At 42.5% G+C, this 20,896-nt stretch overlaps 1 protein-coding gene across 5 annotated transcripts in view; it reads right to left on the minus strand.

Moving 5' to 3' along the window:
• Nucleotides 1-567: 567 nt before the first annotated feature.
• The window catches only part of PAM (peptidylglycine alpha-amidating monooxygenase), a 200,080-nt gene continuing 179,751 nt past the window's right edge, over nt 568-20,896 (minus strand). Inside the window, exons 20-25 of one of the 5 annotated variants that reach the window (XM_062212351.1) lie at nt 20,439-20,554; nt 15,205-15,304; nt 12,230-12,283; nt 5,165-5,368; nt 2,207-2,260; nt 571-1,532 (exon numbers count right to left, since the gene is read on the minus strand). In XM_062212351.1, the coding sequence (XP_062068335.1) occupies nt 1,354-1,532; nt 2,207-2,260; nt 5,165-5,368; nt 12,230-12,283; nt 15,205-15,304; nt 20,439-20,554 (707 nt within the window). In that variant the 3' untranslated portion in view covers nt 571-1,353. Of the gene's footprint in view, nt 1,533-2,206; nt 2,261-5,164; nt 5,369-12,229; nt 12,284-15,204; nt 15,305-20,438; nt 20,555-20,896 lie in introns of all 5 variants that reach the window. The other 4 variants (XM_062212355.1, XM_062212352.1, XM_062212354.1 and 1 more) reach the window with 4 other exon arrangements.

Here is a 20,896-nt window from a genome sequence, read left to right on the forward strand (position 1 = left end):
TTTAACTCTCCCAAATTATGTTTCTCTTCACTTTTAAAATAAGTCGATTATGCCCACTTTAATTATCCAATTAACATGTTAAGCAAACACAGCATGAGGATCTTGGTACCAACAGTCATAACAAAATACCTCAGATCCTGTCTTCCATCTCCAAACATCGGCCATCTATAATTTATATATGAATATGGCTTGTAGAAAATTGGCAAGTAGGATAGCCATTCTCAAATGCCTGACAAAAAGGTTTTTAAATTTTAAAATGATCAAGTTCTTACTAAACTGCATTGATGGGTTATAAAACGTTTTAAAAGTAATCCACAGTCACTGGAAGAGAGGAATATTCCTATGTCTACATGGAAATTCCGGTGAACTCACTCTTCAAAAAGAAACCTATCGGTAGTAATCGACACAGATGGCCTCATTTGCATTCACAATTTGAGAAGCAGGTTTCCTCCGAGCTAGGAACACTGAACACCTTTCATTAAAGTGTTTACCCTCTGATTGATACACCACAAGAGAGCCTTGTTTTACACATGCATATAAACCCTTAGGCTGATTATTTTAATTCATATTGGCTACTTAACAAAATATCTGCTGGTTGAAGACATTGAGTAGATTCACTACACCTCTGGCTTGTGTATTCTTACAAACATTTTATACGAAACCCTGCAAATACACAAAAATCGCAAAATACACGGTGACAGCTAATGCTCTGAAAACACTTTATTACACAAATTACATTCAAATTCTGAAAATAGTGTTCTAACAGTGTAACCATCTAAAAATAAGACATCCCCGAACACACCAACTGAAGAAGAAACTAAAAAAAGGATTTAAATACTTTTTTTTCTTTCTCTCATTGCAATATAATGTTAGTGATTTTAAAAAAATAGAAGGAGATTTAGCAGCTTTGTCGTCGTGTAGCACAAAGTTTCTCTTTACTGCCACAGGCTGAGGATGCTGAACAGGAAAGGCACCAAAGAAAGACACTGGCGATGGGAGGGAGGGCTCTGGGGAAAGACTGTGCTCAAGCAGAGAATGGGGATATTTACATCCACGAACAAAAGTCTCCAAGATGCAAATGAGCAAAGCGTCCATTGAGGGAGCAGTACCAGCAGGGAGGAAGAGGACGGGTCCTCTACTCTACGTTCATATCCACAACAATGGCACTGTTCTGAACCTTTAGAAACTCCTCCACTAGAAACAGAAGCCGACTTAACCGAAATGAAGAAAATAAAATGTGCACAGTCCCACGTGGGGGTTACAATTAAATCCACAAAACTTTAAACGTGCTAAAAGGGAAAGGAATCGGGCATTTGTGGTAGCTCTCGCTCCGCCCAGCTCACCGCCTGGTTCTCAGGAGGAAGGAGCAGGGGCAGGTACTGGTGCTGAGTACTCCTCTTCCGATTCGCTCCCCTCATCCTCATCTTTCTCCTGGTCGCTCCCCTCGGTGCTGAGGCGGTCAAACCCCTTTCGACTGTAGCCCTTGCGGCTGGCAAAGAAATTCCCGAGGTTTAAGCCTCCGCTTCCTTTCCCTTGGAGAGAGAAAGCAAACAATGACAGAATTGAGGCAAAATTCGCACACATGGTAACGTTTCCTTGTCAATTCTCAAATGGTAAACAATGTCAGAGGTCAGGGACTGGAAAGGGTTGATATTGAAAATAAAAAAAGAGACAGAATTATCCCAGGGGGCCAGATGGCTGCCACTCCCTAGACTCCCCTCACCCCCAAAAAAATGCAAAACCGGAGCTCCCCAGGGCCAGGGTTTTGCGTGGGAACCCAGTGCATCCTCTCTCACCTCCTGCTTTGCCCTGGCTCTCTGGGACTGGCACCCAATTCCAGAGCAGCTCGTCATCTCAATGACATAGGAAAAGGCCGCACTCAACTGTGACAAGCACTGACCTGGCAGCAGGAGTGACAGAAAATGTATGGAAGACAAATGAAGCCATATAAAAGGCTGGGGGAAGGGAGTTCCAGAATCCAGAATGGCAAGGTGGAGAGAATCAACGCGGGAAGCTTGCAGCCGGGGCCACACAGCTCAGTCTAGTTCACGGTCTGCACTCTGCGTACGCACTGGGGAATGCCACGCTGCACGCCAGCTGTTTCATTTTCTGAGACCAAATATGAAATAGCTCCTTGCTCTTTGCAAGACCATGAGCCTGTTGACTTTGAAGGGAACATGAGGATTCTGAAAGGTCATAGGCTTACCTCTAAGTCTTCCCAGTACTCTTCCTGAACTCGCCTCGAGTTTGTGTTCAGAATCTGAAAGGAAAAAAAGATGGTACGTTTCAAAGTCAATCCCAGTCACCCTTCTCAATCCACAGCCAACACAAAGCCGGGAGCTTATTAATGATGAACAAGACCTGGCTCTTGTCTGTATGCAATTCTAAGGGGGAAAAAAAAGGCAATGTATTATTCCGACATGTATAAGTGCTCCTGGGATGTATATATGAATGAGCACATGGGGATGTATATAAGGTATTGCCTCCTGCCTGTGTTTTTTACAGGCTGTGCAATCTTGGTAAGTTTCTTCCTTGAGCCTCAAAGGATCAACACAATCTCTCCGTAAGTGTACAGTTTAGGTGGACGTTGCATGTGATGTGCTTAAAACAGGGCCTGCCTGCTACATCTATAGGAAATACTCAAAAGGTATTAATTATTTGCATTAGGATAGAACTAAGTGACCAAAGTTTCATGAATATTTGTCATAGACTTCACTCCTAATAGGAACAGGGCATACCCTGCTTTGAGAAAGCTTTGGATCCATATATGTTACTTCCTCTTTATGGAAGACTCGACTGAAGGCAAAGGGCACAGAACCCTGAGCACACAAGGGGAACTGAGAGCTCCTTGGGGGGCTTGCATCTCCATGAAGGACACGTTTTCTTTCCTTATGGGGGAGGCAAAGTCCCCAGTAGACGGATCTCCCTGCACTTTTCCCCCTTGCTTCCACCACTGTTGAAAGAGGGCTAGATTCAGGGAAGCCAAGGCTCTGGTCCTGCTATTAACTCACTCTCTAGCCAGGAGTGGGGGCAGTGCCATGGAGAAGGCTAATGGGCAGGTGACAGAGGAAAGGTGGTTGAGTGAAGGATGTGGAGAGAAACAGGTAAGAAGGGAGAGCAATGGTAAGATTGTTAGAATGTCTGCAGATCAGACTGCACATTCCATGGGGGTGTGGGGCAGCCCGTGGTCAGTTTTGTATGCCTTGTGCCTCGCTTGCTGTCTGATGCAGAGTTGGCACACAATAAGCATGTGTGGAATAAGGTCTTTTTTTTTTTGAGAGAGTTTCTTGAACCTTAGAATAGATTGTATAAGATCTGTCAAATACAAAATGTTAGAAAAAGGTGAGAGGCTGATCTACTTTTAGAATTAAATGTATTAGATTGAACCAGAACAAATTGCAATTAAAAAAAAATCCGACATGGTTGAGTAATGGCACTTTCTTAGGTTCTCCACCTTCCCAACCCATTTCTATCAAGTCAGATTATGCAACACTGCCAAGTCACAAGGACTCAACAGCGGACGGGAGAGACCAAACCTGACTCCCTTGCACTCCTGCTTCTAGTGCAGGATTTTATGCCTCGCTCTGCACCTGCCCCCAGAGGTCACGTGTTCCTAACATTATCACTACCCTGATTCTATCAAAATATTTAGTTGTCACCTCTTCTTTGTGCTGGCTACTCTGTAAGCAGCTATTTATTTATTCTTTCAACAACTGTTTATGGAACCTCCATGGCCAGGAACTGTTATTTGTGCTGAGGACGGATCAGTAAACAAAACCTACAGAATTACTGCCTTTTTTGAAGCTTCTACTAGGGTAATTAAAAAGCTTATGGAAAACAGAATTAAAGTATGTTTACTTTTGTGCCAAAAAATGGATGCCTAGTGTTTTCACAGTGTGCATTTTCCACGGCCTTTATGAAAACTGCCTCATCTCTTATGCCAGGAAGGCCATCCGCCACAGGGGCTCAGTAGTAGTCCTTTTGAGGAAGAGTTAACTGTATTTTTGCAGAGATTTATTGCTTGCAGGTGAACAGCAAAAGAAAACTCAAGACCATCTTATATTTATTCAGTGGATTCTGTTTTTGGTTGCTGTGTCTTTTTCTGTGTCAGAGCTTTGCCAGGGGCACTGAATCCCTGCCACGGTCTCTTTGATCTGAAATAGGACCAAATGTTGCATCCCACCCAGGTCGGTGGACTCCTTCCCTGTTGCAGCTGTAGACTCTTGCCTTAGGACCTGGGGACCCGCCAGGGCGCTGCCGCTGAGGGGGGAGACGGGGGCCAGGTTATTTGTTTATTGTTTTAGATGTCCTGAAAGGCATCAGCTCTTGGGTCCTATACTGTTCTCATGACTTTATAAAATACTGATTCCAGGATTGTACCCTGCTTAGGTCAGTGAGGGAATGCTGATGGCCTAAATTGCGACTGCTCAAAGCTGCTGAATGGTTGTATTTGACAGAAACAGTTGGTTTCCTGAGAAAGCTGAGGATTAAGACAAGTATCTCTTATGACTTCTTGTGCCTTTTATTTCTTCATTACCAGAGATCACTCATCACGATCACTGGCGGTACTGAGCATTCGCTAGGTGCCAGGGACCATGATAAATGCCCGATGTCCACAGTGTCAATCTGCGCAAGCCTGTGAGGTTATGCCCAGGTTAGTGATGAAGACACTGTGGTTTAGAGAGATTAAGTAACTTGCCCAAGGTCATGCAGCCAGGAGCTAGAGCCAGTCTGATGGGGAAAAATAAGTGGCGCAGGTACTTGAGGAATGGGCCTGCTCCTAAGAGCAGGAATCCTCTCCTCCCTGAGACTTCAGCTAATTTACCTCGACTCTTCCATCCACACAGTTTCAGATGGAGACACCGACTTTTTTACTATTGCCAACTGCTAAAAGGCAACAGTAAAAGCTTATATTTTGATCCAACTGTCCAAATTTCAGAGGGTCTAGATATAATTTCTACTGTGAAACTAACTACAGACAAAGTTGGAAACACAATTAGGTCAAAAAGGGTAGAAAGCATTAAAAAAAACAAACACACACAAAAACAAAAAGACACTGAAAAAAAAAAAGAAAAAAAAAAAAACCACAACCAAAATCCTGAGGGTAATTAAGCCAAACGCGCTTTCAACGGAGGTTCCAAATTCAAGGGGCTCATTTACTTGCCTCCAAAGGCCCTTGTTTTTTTCCATCGAATAAATAGGGCAATGGCCAACAGGACAAGCACCGGAATAACCAGAAGGGTGGTAAGGAGAACAATGGGCACTCCCGAGCCGGGCTCTTTGATCAGTCTCTGTTTCTCTTGCATCTTCTGCAATTCTGAGGAAGTGGGTTTGTTCTCCATTTTGCTTTCAACAACTGCCTCGGCTTCTTCAGGGAGAGAAGAGTTCACAATATTCAGGCGACTCAGAGATTCCCACACCCTTGCACCCACCCCTTCCCGGTCCCACCAACAACTGGTCACAAAGAACTCGTGCTGTTCATGCTTCCATATCTGAATCTACCAAGCTGGTGGCAGGTAGATTGACTGGTCATTTCCACCAAATTGGTTTTCACCTGCAGAAATGTGCGTTTTCTCATTCTACTTTAAGTTTTCTCTTTAGCTAGAAGTTCACAAAATATGCATCCTTCCTTCACATTCTTCCAAAGCTAAAGTCACAGGTAGCATTGTGCAGGAAAAGACCCAGTGTGCACACTGAAGTCACGAAGACTGGAATCAAATCCCAGGTCTCCTACACAGTAGCCGTGTAACTTTGGGCAAGTTACTTAAATGATCTGGACCTTACTAACCACATCTGGAAAACTGTGATTATAACACCGCCTTCGCACAACTGCTGGATGGAAATGTCCCCCAAAATGAAGGTGCTTATTAATAAGTATTTGTTTCCTTGTATCTGCAGTTTATGAATCCCTTTCCTGCTCACTGAATTTTTGGGTATTCACCTATAGAGTTGCACACAGGAATTCAAGGGTTATAAATTAAAAAAGGAACTATGTTCTTTTCAGGTTCTTTTATATGGTTCTGAGCAAAACCTAAGTGTACACAGATGCACTATGTAGCCTTTTTGTTGGTGATGAAGATAATTTACACACGTACTCTGTGACATGGCAGGCACTGGGTAGGTGTCAGGCCTTGGAAATTGATACAACCAAATGAGATAAGCTGGGGCAGGGATCTTAATAACTTATGATTCAAAAATGAGGTGAGCCTTGAGACAGAAGTGCAGATGTGTGTCTGCACAGACACTGGTATGAGAAGGCCAATAAGACTTTGCCCAGTCTGAAGACGCAGCCACTCGCAATGTTTCTGGAGTTGCAGTTCTGATGAGCCCTTCTGTTCTACAACGTGGAGTATGTGGTATGGCCTCAGGGAGATTTTGACAAACCAGCAGGGACAAGTGGCTTAACAGGATCAGCAAAATCTCTGGTTGATGTTTAATATGTGTAGATTCAGCATAAAAGCTTGCCAGATACTCCTCCAAGGAAGTGTTTCCTAAATTACATTAGACTCCGTAAACACAATTAGTGGTATAAAAGGCAGGTCCTGGCTTTCTCTTTCAAGGTTCTTTCGGAGCCTCGATTAGTCAATGAGCACTTGGCCCACACCACACATCATTCCACCCTAAGCATCCCTTCCAGCCCATGGGTAGGCACTCTCATGAACACCGCTGCACAGATGGCTTCACTTCCTTCTCTCAACTATGGTTAAGCAGGACCCACACTTTCTCCTTCTTTGTTCACTCAAATGGCTCTTGAAATTTGAATGCCGGAGAAGGAAAGGGATTGGTTCCTGGACCAAGTGGTTCAAATTCAACCTTTCTAAGTCTCAGTTCACAAAGGGAATGCAAGTGTGACTCCTACTCTTCCTGGTCACAGTTTGGTATTTTCCTTTGTAATTCTAGAAAATATAGATAATTTTAAGTAGGAAAGTAACAATTTATAGATAATGGAATTAGAAAACATAAGCCAAAGAGGCAGCATGGTATTCAAGAGCTTGTTTGCTTTGGAAGATGGTTTGTTTTGTTTGGGGAGTAATCACCTACTATTCCCTACCTTTCATTTATGGTTTTAGCTGTACCTAATATAATGGCTATACCAGTACCTATCTAATATCTAGTTTTTTTGATAAGGCAGAGCTAGGATTGGGCTCCATTATGGAAAGAACTGTGGCTGGCTGGCTTGGGTAACAGATGACAAAAAGAATCAGTTTAACATTCAGAGTATGATAAGAGTGAGTCAATGAACTTGCTAAGATATGCACATATCACTTTAAATTGTCTTGATTTCTACACCTCTTCTGGTACTTGAAGTGGCATTTACTAAAAATATTTGAACATTGCAACTTTGGGAATATATTTAAGATTTAAAAGATGCTCTATAGTCTTAAAAAGGAGGCTAAACATTCTACATTTCATAATATATATATATATATGTATAGATAGTTAGATAGATAGATGATAGATATAAAAGCAACACTGTGGCTGTTCCCAGCAGCTGTCATAGATGACGTAAGAAACCTAAGACAATATGTGTCACTAAAGAGTCTAAGAATTACCCTCCAAACAAAGAATCATCTAAATATTGACACTTTCACTCTTTATCCTAAATTCTTTCATTAATAAATACCAGTAATTTGGAGCATCCTTGATGGTTTGGGAGTGAAGAAGTTAGCATGCTATGTGCATTTTGGACGGCAGTGGGTACCTAGCATGACACTGTTCTAAACCATACAGGATGCTAGAAGTATTCTAGCTAGAATAAAAATTACTTAAGGTCTTAAAGGAGCAAAAGCTCTTACAACATTTATATATGTGTTTGGAAATAAACATGATTTTGAAAAGCTGATATATAACTATATATATAACATCTGGGAAGTGAATGAGCAGATGGAGGTTCTTTCTCTTTCTCTCTGCCTTTATATAAATCAATAGAATAAATAGAGAATAGGAGGCTAGCCATTCTTGTGTGGTGTGCATATATGAGGGCTCTTCAAACAGTTCACGGAAAATATGTATTTAGAAAAACTATACCTTGATTTCAAGAATTTTTTCACACCAAAATAAATTTGTCTGCTAATTTCATTTTTCCATGAAGGTCATAAAATATTTGTGTATAAGTATGTGCATATCTCAAACCCTGACAGAGGGAAGAAGCCCAGAGATCATCTGAAATTGGAAAAGGAGGGACATTCTTAATACAGCAGCATAGCAATGTTACCCAGTTCATTTTAGGCAGGACAAGGCTGGAGCTTGGCAAACTGGCAAGTAACACTCTAGAAGACAGTGGAAAGCACTTATTGAATGAGATCATTCCTTTCTCTTGTTAAATGTAATGTGCTTCTTACAATATATTGTTCCTTATAAGGTGTTGGAAGCTGACTGCACCAGGGAAGTTTTTAAAGGTTTTCTTGAGACTGACCATCTTCAGCATCTTTAATTTGGGGATGGAATGGGTTATATAGACTTGTGGGACAATATTAGCATATCTGTTTTATTCCTAATAACTTTATTTTGACATGAAAATGTCTTTCCTACATTATTATTTTTTAAATATCCCCAATTCTCTTATTCTTGCCAGTTCCTTGGCACATTGGTCCTGAACCCCTGTTCCTATTTTTTTTTTTTTTATTTTTGACAGGCAGAGTGGACAGTGAGAGAGAGAGACAGAGAGAAAGGTCTTCCTTTGCCGTTGGTTCACCCTCTAATGGCCGCCGCAGCCAGCACTGCAGCCAGCGCACTGCGCTGATCCGAAGGCAGGAGCCAGGTGCTTCTCCTGGTCTCCCATGGGGTGCAGGGCCCAAGCACTTGGGCCATCCTCCACTGCACTCCCTGGCCACAGCAGAGAGCTGGCCTGGAAGAGGGGCAACCGAGACAGAATCTGGCACCCCGACCGGGACTAGAACCCGGTGTGCCGGCGCCACTAGGCGGAGGATTAGCCTGTTGAGCCACGGCACCGGCCCCTTGTTCCTATTGATCAGTTACATGACCATTCACACCGGGGAAAAGTGTTACCAAAGGTGACTCAAATTGGCAGATTTAAAATTGACATGTATCCACAAGGCTATTAAATCTGGGATAGTGTGTCTCCATCTCTTTTGTAAAGGGTGGTTTTGAATTAAACTTCAAGGTATTTTTAAAAGATACAATCTAGAGACCTAGCATTATTTATATTCCCTTGTGTAACCAGAATAATTTAAAAAATCTATGGTTTATGGGTGGTTAGGAAGCTGCTTGGGATGCCCACATCCCATATTAGAGTGCCTGGTTTAAGTCCTGGCTCTGCTGCCAATTCTAGCTTCCTGCTAAGCTTCACCCGGGGAAGCAGTAGGTGATGACCCAAGTGGTTGGTCCCTGCCACCCACATAGGATTCCTGGAGTGAGCTCTTGGCTCCCAGTGTCAACCCAGCTCTTCGCTGTTATGGGCATTTGGGGAGTGAACCAGCACATGGGAGATCCCTCTGCCTTTCAAAATAAATAAATTTTAAAAATGAAAGATTGGGGGCTGGTGCTGTGGTGCAGTGGATAAAGCCACCGCCTATAGTGCCGGCATTCCATATGGGCGCTGGTTCAAGTCTTGGCTGCTCCACTTCCAATCAAGCTCTCTGCTGATGGCCTGGGAAAGCAGTAGAAGATGGCTCAACTCCTTGGGTCCCTGCACTGAGTGGGAGACCTGGATGAAGCTCCTGGCTCCTGGCTTCAGATTGGCCCAGCTCCAGCCTTTGTGGCCATTTGGGGAGTGAATCAGTGGATGGAAGACTTCAGACTTCTCTCTCTCTCTCTCTCTCTCTCTCTCTCTGCTTCTGCCTTTCCGTAACTCTGCCTTTCAATAAATAAATACATCTTTAAAAAAAAAAGAAAGAAAGAAAGAAAGATTTAATGAGCGTTCTATGGTCCTATGAGTAGAACAACTTCATCTCAGTTCATGACTGGCCCATCATTATGATAATATTTCAATTAAAATTTACTGTTTGAACTGCTGGATTCTGCCACAAAGCCGAAAGGTTTTCCAACCCAATGGGCTCAGACCTACAAGAGATCGTTACTCATCCCTCACTGACCAGCCAAGAGAAGGTCAGTATGGCTGGGCTGTTCTCAACAGGCCAACCCGTGCAATGCAGATTTTTTTGGAGGGATCTTAGAAAGGACTTGAAACCATTTTGAAATTTTCAGGGTTTCAAAATAAATGACCTTCCCCAAACCACAATATTTGGAAGCATTTACAGTGCACAAACTCTTGGCATCACTCTCACTAGTACAGAAATAGTGGTTAAAAGCTCAGGCTCTGGCATTCAAAAGACTTTGGTTTATTTTATTTATTTATTTTTAAAGATTATTTATTTGGAAGGCAGAGAGAGAGCGAGAGTGAGTGAGAGAGAGAGGTCTTCCATCCACTGGTTCACTCCACAAATGGCCGCAACGACCAGGACAGGGCTGTGCCAGGCTTAACCCAGGAGTCTGGAACTCCATCCTGGTCTCCCATGTGAGTGGCAGGGATCCAAGCAGTTGGAACATCTGTGGCTTTCTCAAGCACATCAGCAGGGAGCTGGATCATAAGTGGAGCAGTCAGGACTTGAATGGTGCTCACATAGGATGCTGGTGTCGTAGGCAGCAGCATAACCCACTGTAACCACAAACACCAGCTCCTTGGTTTAAAACCTGGCTCTGATTCCTATGAATTCAGAAGCAATTCTGATCCTCAACTTCCTTATATGTAAAATGGGGATAACTGCTACTGTCATGTGGTCATAAACTTGATAATTTAGGTATAGTCCATCATTTGTGCTCCATGAGTAGTAGCTTTTACTAACAATACTATCTTTACCAACATATTTGTTCTGCGAGAAACAGAACTTATGGATAACTTTGTATATAACAATGATAGGAAATTAGAGAATCACTATATGAGCATGAGTCACCCCGTGAAATCTGTACAAATGCTGAACAATCGCTATTCATTTATTTTATAATATTATCTTTCCCCTTTCAACCTGGAAGCCAGCTATATTTTCTTATCAGCTATATTATCTTTGTTTCCTAGATAAAAATCCCTATACTTCCTCTTGGTTCTTACTTGTTTTCATCTCTTTTTTTCTTGCTTTCACAAGAAAGAAAAAGAAGTAATCCTAGAGTTCAGTTCAAATATCTAGGTGAGTCATTGCACCACGACTAATAATAGAATCCTTTTGTCACTTAAAAACTAGGAGCATCTCACAAGAGACCCGGTGGGGGGTGGGGTTCCCAACTGTAAGTTCAGAAAGTTCATGGAAAATTGAATTCAAAGTTGTTTTTGTTGCCCCAAATATTGAAATCCACATGTTTTTTTCATAAAATGCATTTTCTAAAAACTTTTTGAAGAACTCTTATATATAGGATTTCAAAAAAATTTTTACAACAATGTAAACTTATTTCTTAATTCCATTTTCCATGAACTTTTTGAATAAATGATACATAAAACTCCTGAAAACAGCAGAAAATGTACAAAAATAAACATTCTAGCAAGGAAGAAAATAATATAATGATAAACCCAGTGGTTGCTCAGCAGGAACTAAATCTGATGTACTCATTCTTGATATTACAAAGCAATGATATACTTATTGGTATTTATGTGTGTATCAATCAGTCAATCAATCAATCAATCAATATCTCTTCCCTTCTCTCTTTCTCTCCCTCTCCTTCCACGTTGTACACCCCTTGAGGTCAGGCACAGTTTCATTTCCCTTTGACCTCTTATAGTGCCTCATACATAGAAAGCGCTCGGGAAATCACTGCACTGAATGGTATTAAAATAGGAGCTTAGGAACGAGCTAATGTTTCCAGACCTCAATAACATTATCTCACCAAAGATATTTTCACTGCTATCTGTTAGAGTTCATTAATGAAAGGCCTTTCCCAGTACGCTGAATGGTACTTTTCCTGTTTCCCTTCCCTAAGTGACTGATTGACTTTTTTCCTCTCTGAATGTCTCTGGCTCACTGGTTATGGATTTATTCCATCTCCAATCACGTCTGTCACTGGAAATCAGTGATCTGAGTTCATCATAAATACTCCATTTAGCAGAGAAAGCAGCGGCAATGTGCAGATTTACATGTCCAGTACAAAGCAGGAGTCACGGATAATTTACCAGATATTATCTTTTTTTAACCCAGTAATTTTTAAAGTTGCAGTCAAGACTCAAAAGAGAATTAACACAAACAGCCTTTGGTTTCAAAGTCCTAAGAGGAATTTCACTAACCTTTAACATCATGGGCCTCAAGGCCAGCCTTTTTAACTGATCGATGTTCCATTTCTGTAACACCAGAGAAAGAAATGAGAATCTCGGGAAAACAATATTTGAAAACTTCCATATTAGAAAATATCTCCTAAGTTCATCAAATGCATTATTTTGTTAGAAAAGAATTGATACAAATCATTAGGTGCTAGGTCCATGAATCCTGAAAAACATCTACAGAAAACTGAAACAATGTTTCTGAGCATATTTAGAATGAGCTTTTCCTTATGGAGATCACAATACTGTGTCATTTCTGAAATAAGTGCAGTAGTTCCATCTGCAAGTGGGCAGATGTCTTAGACCCATAACTAGCTCTGCAACACTGGAGCACCAGTCTTCCAGTTGACACAGGTGGGTTTGCCCTGTTAAACTCTTCAGATACAAGGCACACTGGTTGAGTCCCTGATGGAGTGTTCCTGGTCCAGAGGTGCTGTCTTCCAGAATCGCCACACTAGGAACCTCAGAGAGGGTGTTTCAGATTTGAAACTGACTGCTCTATCACAGGAGACTTCTCAAAACCACCGGGGAAGACTTTCAGTCACTTGTCTTTCTGTACATCTCGAGTGGGTTAGCCGTGTGTTTTGAAAATCCTCCCCATGTCACTGAGATATCATCTCTCCTGCATATCCACCACTAGGGTGGTATAAAGGGGCTCACACTGGACTCTTCATGAGTTCAAGGATCATACTCATAGCTGCAAATTTTTTCAAGTCTGCCTTCTTCAACAGTACTTGGGCATCTGCGGGGGTGAGGGTACTGAAAACCCTGAGTTTAGTTTTGCATCTGGGAATTATCCATCCACATGCTTTCCCATCTGGGACAGTGCCCACACTTTCTGGGTCCTCTCTGGGGCTAAGCGGTGAGGCGGTCACCCTTGCATGGGAAATGTGCAGCTATTGCTGCCTCAGAATCATCTACAGGCTCCTGGGTGAACTCAATCCTTACCAGTGACTCAAAAGAACCCTGCAAAGGTTCCTTAAAGAGGCCGGCGCTGTGGCTTAACAGGCTAATCCTCCACCTTGCGGCGCCAGCACACCGGGTTCTAGTCCCGGTTGGGGCGCCGGACTCTATCCCGGTTGCCCCTCTTCCAGGCCAGCTCTCTGCTATGGCCCGGGAAGGCAGTGGAGAGCAGGCAAGGGAGACCAGGAGAAGCACCTGGCTCCTGGCTTCGGATCAGCGAGATACGCCGTCCGTAGCGGCCATTGGAGGGTGAACCAACGGCAAAAAGGAAGACCTTCCTCTCTGTCTCTCTCTCTCACTATCCACTCTGCCTGTCAAAATAAATAAAAATAAAATAAAAAAAAGGTTCCTTAAAGAACAATTCTGAAGACAGTGGTTACCAAAATAATTGGGCTTCAAAACATATATGATTAAAGTTCTGCATTCTTTAGGGGCTGGCGCTGAGGTGCAACAGGTTAAGCTGACGCCTACAATGCCGGTATCCCATATGGGCACTACTCCGAGTCCTAGCTGTTCCATTTCCATTCCAACTCCCTGCTAACGTGCCTGGGAAAGCAGTGGAAGGTGGCCTAAGTGCTTGAGCCCCTGCACCCACAGGAGAGACCCAGGAAGGGCTCCTGGTATCGGCCTGGCTAAGCCCTAGCTCTTGAGGCTATTTGGGGTGTTATCTAGCAGATGGAAGATCTCTCTCTGTCCAGCTTTCCCTCTCTATAATTCTTCATTTTAAATGAATAAAATAATATTTTTAAAAAATGTTCTGCATTCTGACTTAACTTTCCTTTGTTAAAATTTCTTTTCTTTCCTTGTTATAATTAACGTTTCTTTTCTCCATCAAGTTTACATGTTCTTACTAGTTCTCTATCTAGTACTGCCTGCTGCAGCTCCTGCTGCCTCAAATTTACCATCCTCAATTCTTTTCTTTACCTTCAACCTCCAATTGTTTGGGCCCTGCTCAATTTTAAAAGCATCTCTGGACATAAAGGCTGGAAGCTCAGTAAGCACTCAGCACACTTCAATTTAGAAAACTTATTTTTCTTAGCATTGTATCAGGAGTTAGGTTAGTACACTTTTTAAGAATTACATGGATGTGGCTGGCATTGTGGTGTAATGGGTTAAGCTGCTGTCTGCCACATCAGCATATTTGGGGCTGGTTGTGGTCAGGCTGCTCTGCTTCTCATCCAGCTCCTTGCTAAGATGCCTGGGAAAGCTGCAGAAGAGATACAAGTACTTGGGCCCCTGCCACCCATGTAAGAGACCTGCATGGAGTTCCAGACTCCTGGCTTTGGTTTGGCCTAGCTCTACCCATTGTGGCCATTTGGGGAGTGAACCAGCAGATGCAAATCTTTCTCTCTCTCTCTCCCTCTCTTGCTGTCATTCTGCCTTTCAACTATATATATTTTAAGAGAATTAGTAATGTACAAATTGCAATTAGACAATTCCAAAACTAGCTGGCTGGATTCTGATAAAGCAAATTTGTCTTCAGAAAAAAAATTTAAGTTGCATGAAAATCCAGCAATTCAGTGTTTGGGGAAAGCTGAAGCCTAAATGGGAAATGCAAAGTGCTTCCTGTTTGGGATACTGTGTCTGACACAGATGCTGCCATCCCTACATGCACAGTGGCTACTGAGCAATGCAGAGCCACGCAGGAGTAGCCTCGTGGAAATAAGGCAGCCCCTCTCTTCACCAGAGCCATCTCCTCTGGAACCACACTGGCTCTTTACGTAGCAGGCATCAAGACTTTCCGGTGGAATATCTGTGGAAACCAGGGGAAAAATGCCAAAAAGATCTTTCCACTTCTTCAAAATTAGCTGATTCGCTGAAAGGGACACCAACTAGATCTTCTAACAACCGCCTTATACCTTGATTTTCCATTTTCTCATCAACAAAGAGAGAGAAGGCCATGCAAATGCGTTGGCTTCACATGGCTTTAAACAGTAAACCGGAGGGGAAACGTGGACAATGATGCATAAAATCCGTACTTTCCGTCAAGGTGAACTTCCACACGGTTTTGGTCTGAGCGTCTCCAACATACACAGTCCCGTCTTCAGAAGCAACGATGTCATGAGGCATGTCAAAATGCTGCCAAAGGAAGGAGCCACACGTTGAGCAGGAGGCTGTTCTGCACCACCCCATCCACAGGCAGGACAGCAGAGCACGCAACAGAATGCTAAGCTCATCAGTCAACCCACAGCAACAGCAGTTCTCATCAAAGCAACGCCATGCCAAGGGGAGACGTTCATTCATTCAGTACTGACTTTGCTTAAGCTTTGGCAAATGCTAAGGAACTCTCACCACTGACTTTTCAATCTTTAACAAGTCAAAGTTTCCGAGCAGATGTTGTTGACTCAGTGCTATGTTGCCTACCTAGTTATTTATGTTTTTTTGGGCCTTCCTATTTCTTCTATTTTTTTTTTACTCACTAATAATTTGCATGTTTCAATCTGTTGAAGTCAAAAGGACCAGAGATTAATTTTTGTTATTAATCTCGCCAAGTTAGCACATGCTATCTTTTATTTGTGCACTGCTGATAAAAGGAAACACTTCGAAGATTTGGGGGACTTAAATTATTGCTAGTCTATGCTAGCAGATAGGCGGCAAAGTGGGTTTTATATCCCGGAAGTCTGATGTTCGCAATATTTTGAGCCAGCAAAGGAAGCACATGGAGTGCTGCCTCCACCTACTTCCGACTTCAGATGTCCTGTGCTTTAATGTCTGTCTTCATTTACAATCATCGCTATCTCAGTCGTGAGGACCCAGGAGACACGGGTGCTTCATGTGACCTCCTTGGGAGTCACTGAGCTAATTCCTGGACGAGCAGGCCTTGCTGGTGTGCTGCTGACATTTCCATCTGTCTCCTGAACCATCCAAAGGTGCCCTGGGGTTGCCAGTTGGCAGGTTGTGGATAATGTCTGTCACCATGGAGGCCAGCGGGGCCTGCCTGAATACACAGTTCTCAAAATACGACCAGTGAGTAGGAACAGGAACATTTCCCAGGCTGTAGGCGTCTCAGCCAAGCTCTGCCCACTGGGGTGTGCTGTGAACCAAGGGCATGGTTGAGGCTCTTGGCTCACTTTGGGAGGGCCGGAAGAACCACACATGCTTCGGAGGCGCTACTCTGCTTTACAAATTGGCAACAGTTTGTCATGTTGAAAAGCAAAATGAGACAGCTGTCCCATGAGGCTCATTCCTTGAGCTGATTTGAAGGAGTGGTGCCCCATGAGCAGGGAAGGCCAGAGAGCCAGAGATCACATGTTGCCACGTGGAAATCCCACAGGTTTGTCATTAAACATTCATCTGTATTTTAAGTTCTGTGGATGGGTGGCAACAGCCTTGCAAAACGCAGTTTCTGTTTTACACCTTAAGACATTCTCTGAACAGGTTTCCTATTTTCTGATAGGAAAAAGATTTTAATGGTGGGGGACCATAAGTGAGGGGGGAAATGTGTGAACCACTCATTGGCTAGGGACTTTTCGACCACAGGATGTCCTAAATCTGAGGCTATCATATTAACAAACCTCCCTCTGTGGTTCTCAGACTGAGCCACGGAGACAAGGAGGTTGGTTCTGTTGAGAATACCGCACTTTGGGGCCACTGTAGGCTTTCAGGTGGAGGGTTAGTGTGTGGCCCTTCAGGGCTTCCACTCCTATTGCAACCAGAGGCACTCAACTACCTACTGTCTTATATTTAAAATCACTATTTCCTAAAAAAAAAAAATTCTACCTAAAAAAAATTCTACCTAAAAAAAGGTTCATACTTATGGGGAGAGGGGTACACTGTGTAATGTTCAAATAATGGTAAGTCTCTCATTTATCATTTTAATCATTCTACTGAACTATTCCATTGCTTTGTATCATTTGAAACAGAAAATTATGTTGATAAGCTTTGGGATTAAGCTTTCGAGGGAACAGATGTAAAGATCATCTAATCAGGCTCTGCAAATTCTTCTCTTTAGATATCTGGAGTAAAATATAATTGACAGGAGAAAAGAATGACAGCGTCTTCCTAGGTTTCCGGCAACAAGGCCCAGGGCAACCTGTCCTCAAAGTCTTGTATTTTATTTAATAGAAAACTCATAAGGAATTTGTGTTGTATTCCATTTCACAACTATCTTTGCTTTAATAAACTAATTATGTTTAAGCCTACTTAATATTAAGTAAATAGTTCTTCCAAGAAGTTCCTCTGTGTTTACGTTCTGGCTTAACGTAGCCCTTGCTATCCAAAAGTGTACCTTAGAGATTAAAAGGGATTAAAAGTTCTGTACATTTTAGAAGCTGAAAGACCAGGTCTGCTAGTTACTATGGGGAGCCTTGGACAAGCAATTTAACTTCTGTGAATCAGGTAGCTCAAATATTTTCAAATAATCTAATTCTAATCTGCACTGTAAAGGCTGGGAAATTAACATGAATCTGGGCTAGTGCTCTTTGTTTGTTTTTGGTATTGGAGGCGTGGGGATCATTCCCTTCCTTTTCCACATGAGCTGCTTATAGAAGAAAGAAGACAAGATATTCTGTGATGTGAATGAAAGCAGACTCTGAGGACCAACCCCAGTTCTTTTCTTTGATTATGGAAGGAAGAGCTCAGGACGGAACTATGTGTATGTTTCCCTCCCAGCTTTCTGATCCCATTTGACTGAACCTGTCCTACTGTCTTGGTTTCCCAACAAAGATGTAAAGATGGAGATCATGTATCAGATGTAAGCATTTTTAAAGAATATAGTAATAGAAGGAGATCCAAAATACATGGGGAAATAAATAGTGGATATGCACAGAGGCACACAGGATGTAAAACTTGACCTGTGACTTAAAAGATGACTCTCCCATTATACCAGAGTCAATACACCATATTATTTACTTCACCCAAACTTAATCTTTGGGATGATAATCTAATTAAATGAAAAGTTTGAGATTCATGAACTGATTTTTTTTTTTTTTTTTTTTGACAGGCAGAGTGGATAGTGAGAGAGAGAGACAGAGAGAAAGGTCTTCCTTTTTGCTGTTGGTTCACCTTCCAATGGCCGCTGCGGCCGGCGCATCTCGCTGATCTGAAGCCAGGAGCCAGGTGCTTCTCCTGGTCTCCCATGCGGGTGCAGGGCCCAAGCACTTGGGCCATCCTCCACTGCCTTCCCGGGCCATAGCAGAGAGCTGGCCTGGAAGAGGGGCAACCGGGATAGAATCCGGCACCCCGACTGGGACTAGAACCCGGTGTGCCGGCGCCGCAAGGCGGAGGATTAGCCTGTTAAGCCACAGCGCCGGCCATGAACTGATTTTAGTCTATTGAGTCAGCATGGAATACATTTCTTCATTTATGTGTAATATCAAGACTTGTTTACTAAAAGAAAAAGAAAATTTCTTCTTGGAGTGAGATTCTTTGCAAGTTTTTTCTATCGGCCCACATATTATGACATATTGATGGCTGGATGTTTGATGAATGCTGATGGATATGCACAACACTTTCTGCAATTTTAATTCAGGACTATTCACATTTTTATGAGAAAATTTAGAATCTAACCTTGGGGCTGGTGCTGTGGCATAGTGGATAAGGCTGCTGCCTGCAGTGCTGGCATCCCATATGGATGCCGGTTCAAGTCCCGGCTGCTCTACTTCTGACCCAGCTCTCTGCTATGGCCTGGGAAAGCAGCAGAAGATGGCCCAAGTTCTTGGGCTCCTGCACTCACATGGGAGACCTGGAAGAAGCTCCTGGCTCCTGGCTTCGGATAGGCTCAGCTCTGGCTGTTGCAGCCAATTGGGGAGTGAACCACTATCCTCACTTTGTGGCGCAAGGCCTGACCCAGAGTAAGTGTTTTTGAGAAGGTATTTTAAAAAGTCTGTGGAAAAATAGAACTAAAAGGTTAAGTTTATTTTGGTACAAGATTTCTGAATTTCATAAATAATGTTTTTCTAATATGCATTTCCATGAACTTTTTGAAGTATCTCCATACATATCTTTTGGATGAAATGTGATAAGCCTCAGACTTGTGGTAGGTATTCTAACAAATTGTTAAAATACTGAGGCATTTAAAGTTTTTTTTTTTTTTTAAATCCAGTGAATTTGGTATCATAAAGAATAAGAATTACAGGGGCCGGTGCTGTGGCGCAGCGGGTTAACACCCTGTCCTGAAGTGCCGGCATCTCACGTGGGCGCCGGTTCAAGACCCAGCTGCTCCACTTCTGATCCAGCTCTCTGCTGTGGCCTGGGAAAGCAGTAGAAGATGGCCCAAGTCCTAGGGCCCCTGAACCTGAGTGGGAGACCCATAATAAGCTCCTGGCTCCTGGTTTCAGATCGGTGCAGCACCGGCTGTTACGGCCATCTGGGGAATGAACCAGTGGATGGAAGACCTCTCTCTCCCTGCCTCTCCTCTCTCTGTGTAACTCTGACTTTCAAATAAATAAATAATTCTATTAAAAAAAGAGTAAGAATTACAAGTATCAAGATACACTTTGCCTAGTGACTTATGACAACTGCATTTTGAACCAAGAAAGCCGATCAGTTTCCACATAATTTGAAAAGTCCATTTATGTGTATCGCTTTAGCAGATTGAACTTTTTACAACTGCTGTGCCCCAAGCAAATGCACCCACATTCATACAACGTGAATACGCATCCTGAACACTCTGGCAATCACACACAGACACAGTCCACAGGGAAGTTAGAAAGGCTGTGGACACACCAAACCACAGACAGTGTGTTTGCACAAAAAGCATCGTAAAAACAACTGAAGTAAAATAAAAATTCTATGAAGTCAAAAGCCTTTAATGTCTAATGTATACCAAATCTTTAGAATTTGAATAAATTCTACTTTCTAGTCTTGTCACTTAGTACAGTTATAGCAATTAAAAAAAATTCAGCAAACAAGATTTCTGTTGAGTCTAAGAGAACTGTAACAGTACATTTAACATATGTGGTGTTATCCCTACTTGGCTGAAACTGGGAAAAGACTTACTTCTCGGGAAATTTCAATTTAAACCTGCCATCTTCTGCAAAGTCCACTACGAACCTTAGAACTGCACAGTGTTAATTTGCAGTTAAAGAAACTTGAACAGGCAAGGACATTTATCCTAAATAACACATCAGCATAGGATATTCCCACCAACCTAGTTAAGAAAGTTATCATAACTCCTAAAAGTTGTTGCTTATACAACTACAGATTGAATGCCTAAATTCATACTTTTGTTTTATTTTCATGAAAGTGGAAACCTAGGCAATGAGGTGAATACCTTGCGTACAGGCTTGAAGACATCTATAATTTCCCCACTGGAAAAGTTCATTACAAATCCTTGCACAGGTTCCTGTTCACCGAAGTAAGGCTTCCCATTCACCGCAAAGAGCAAACCTGTGACAACACATCCAGTTAACCTTTCCTTAGAGTATGAATAAAACTGATCTTCAAATATATGCATGTACTTTACACACACACAAAATATATTGAGGGTCAACTTGGTACGTTCCATTGAGTAACCAGATCAGGGGCAACCAAGTTAGAGGACTAAGCTTTCAATAGGGAATTAGGGAACTAGAAGGTCTGTTCCACTTAGGAAGATAGTAGAAATCAGGAATACATAGATATTGATATATAAATATACTGATTATATAGATATAGATATCACAAGCATCCTAAGTAGGTATTGCAAAAAGTCAGGTTATTCAGATGAATAATTTGGGGGCGTCATAACTT

Source organism: Lepus europaeus, chromosome 15 (assembly GCF_033115175.1).
Source record: "Lepus europaeus isolate LE1 chromosome 15, mLepTim1.pri, whole genome shotgun sequence".
NCBI classification, from domain to species: domain Eukaryota; kingdom Metazoa; phylum Chordata; class Mammalia; order Lagomorpha; family Leporidae; genus Lepus; species Lepus europaeus.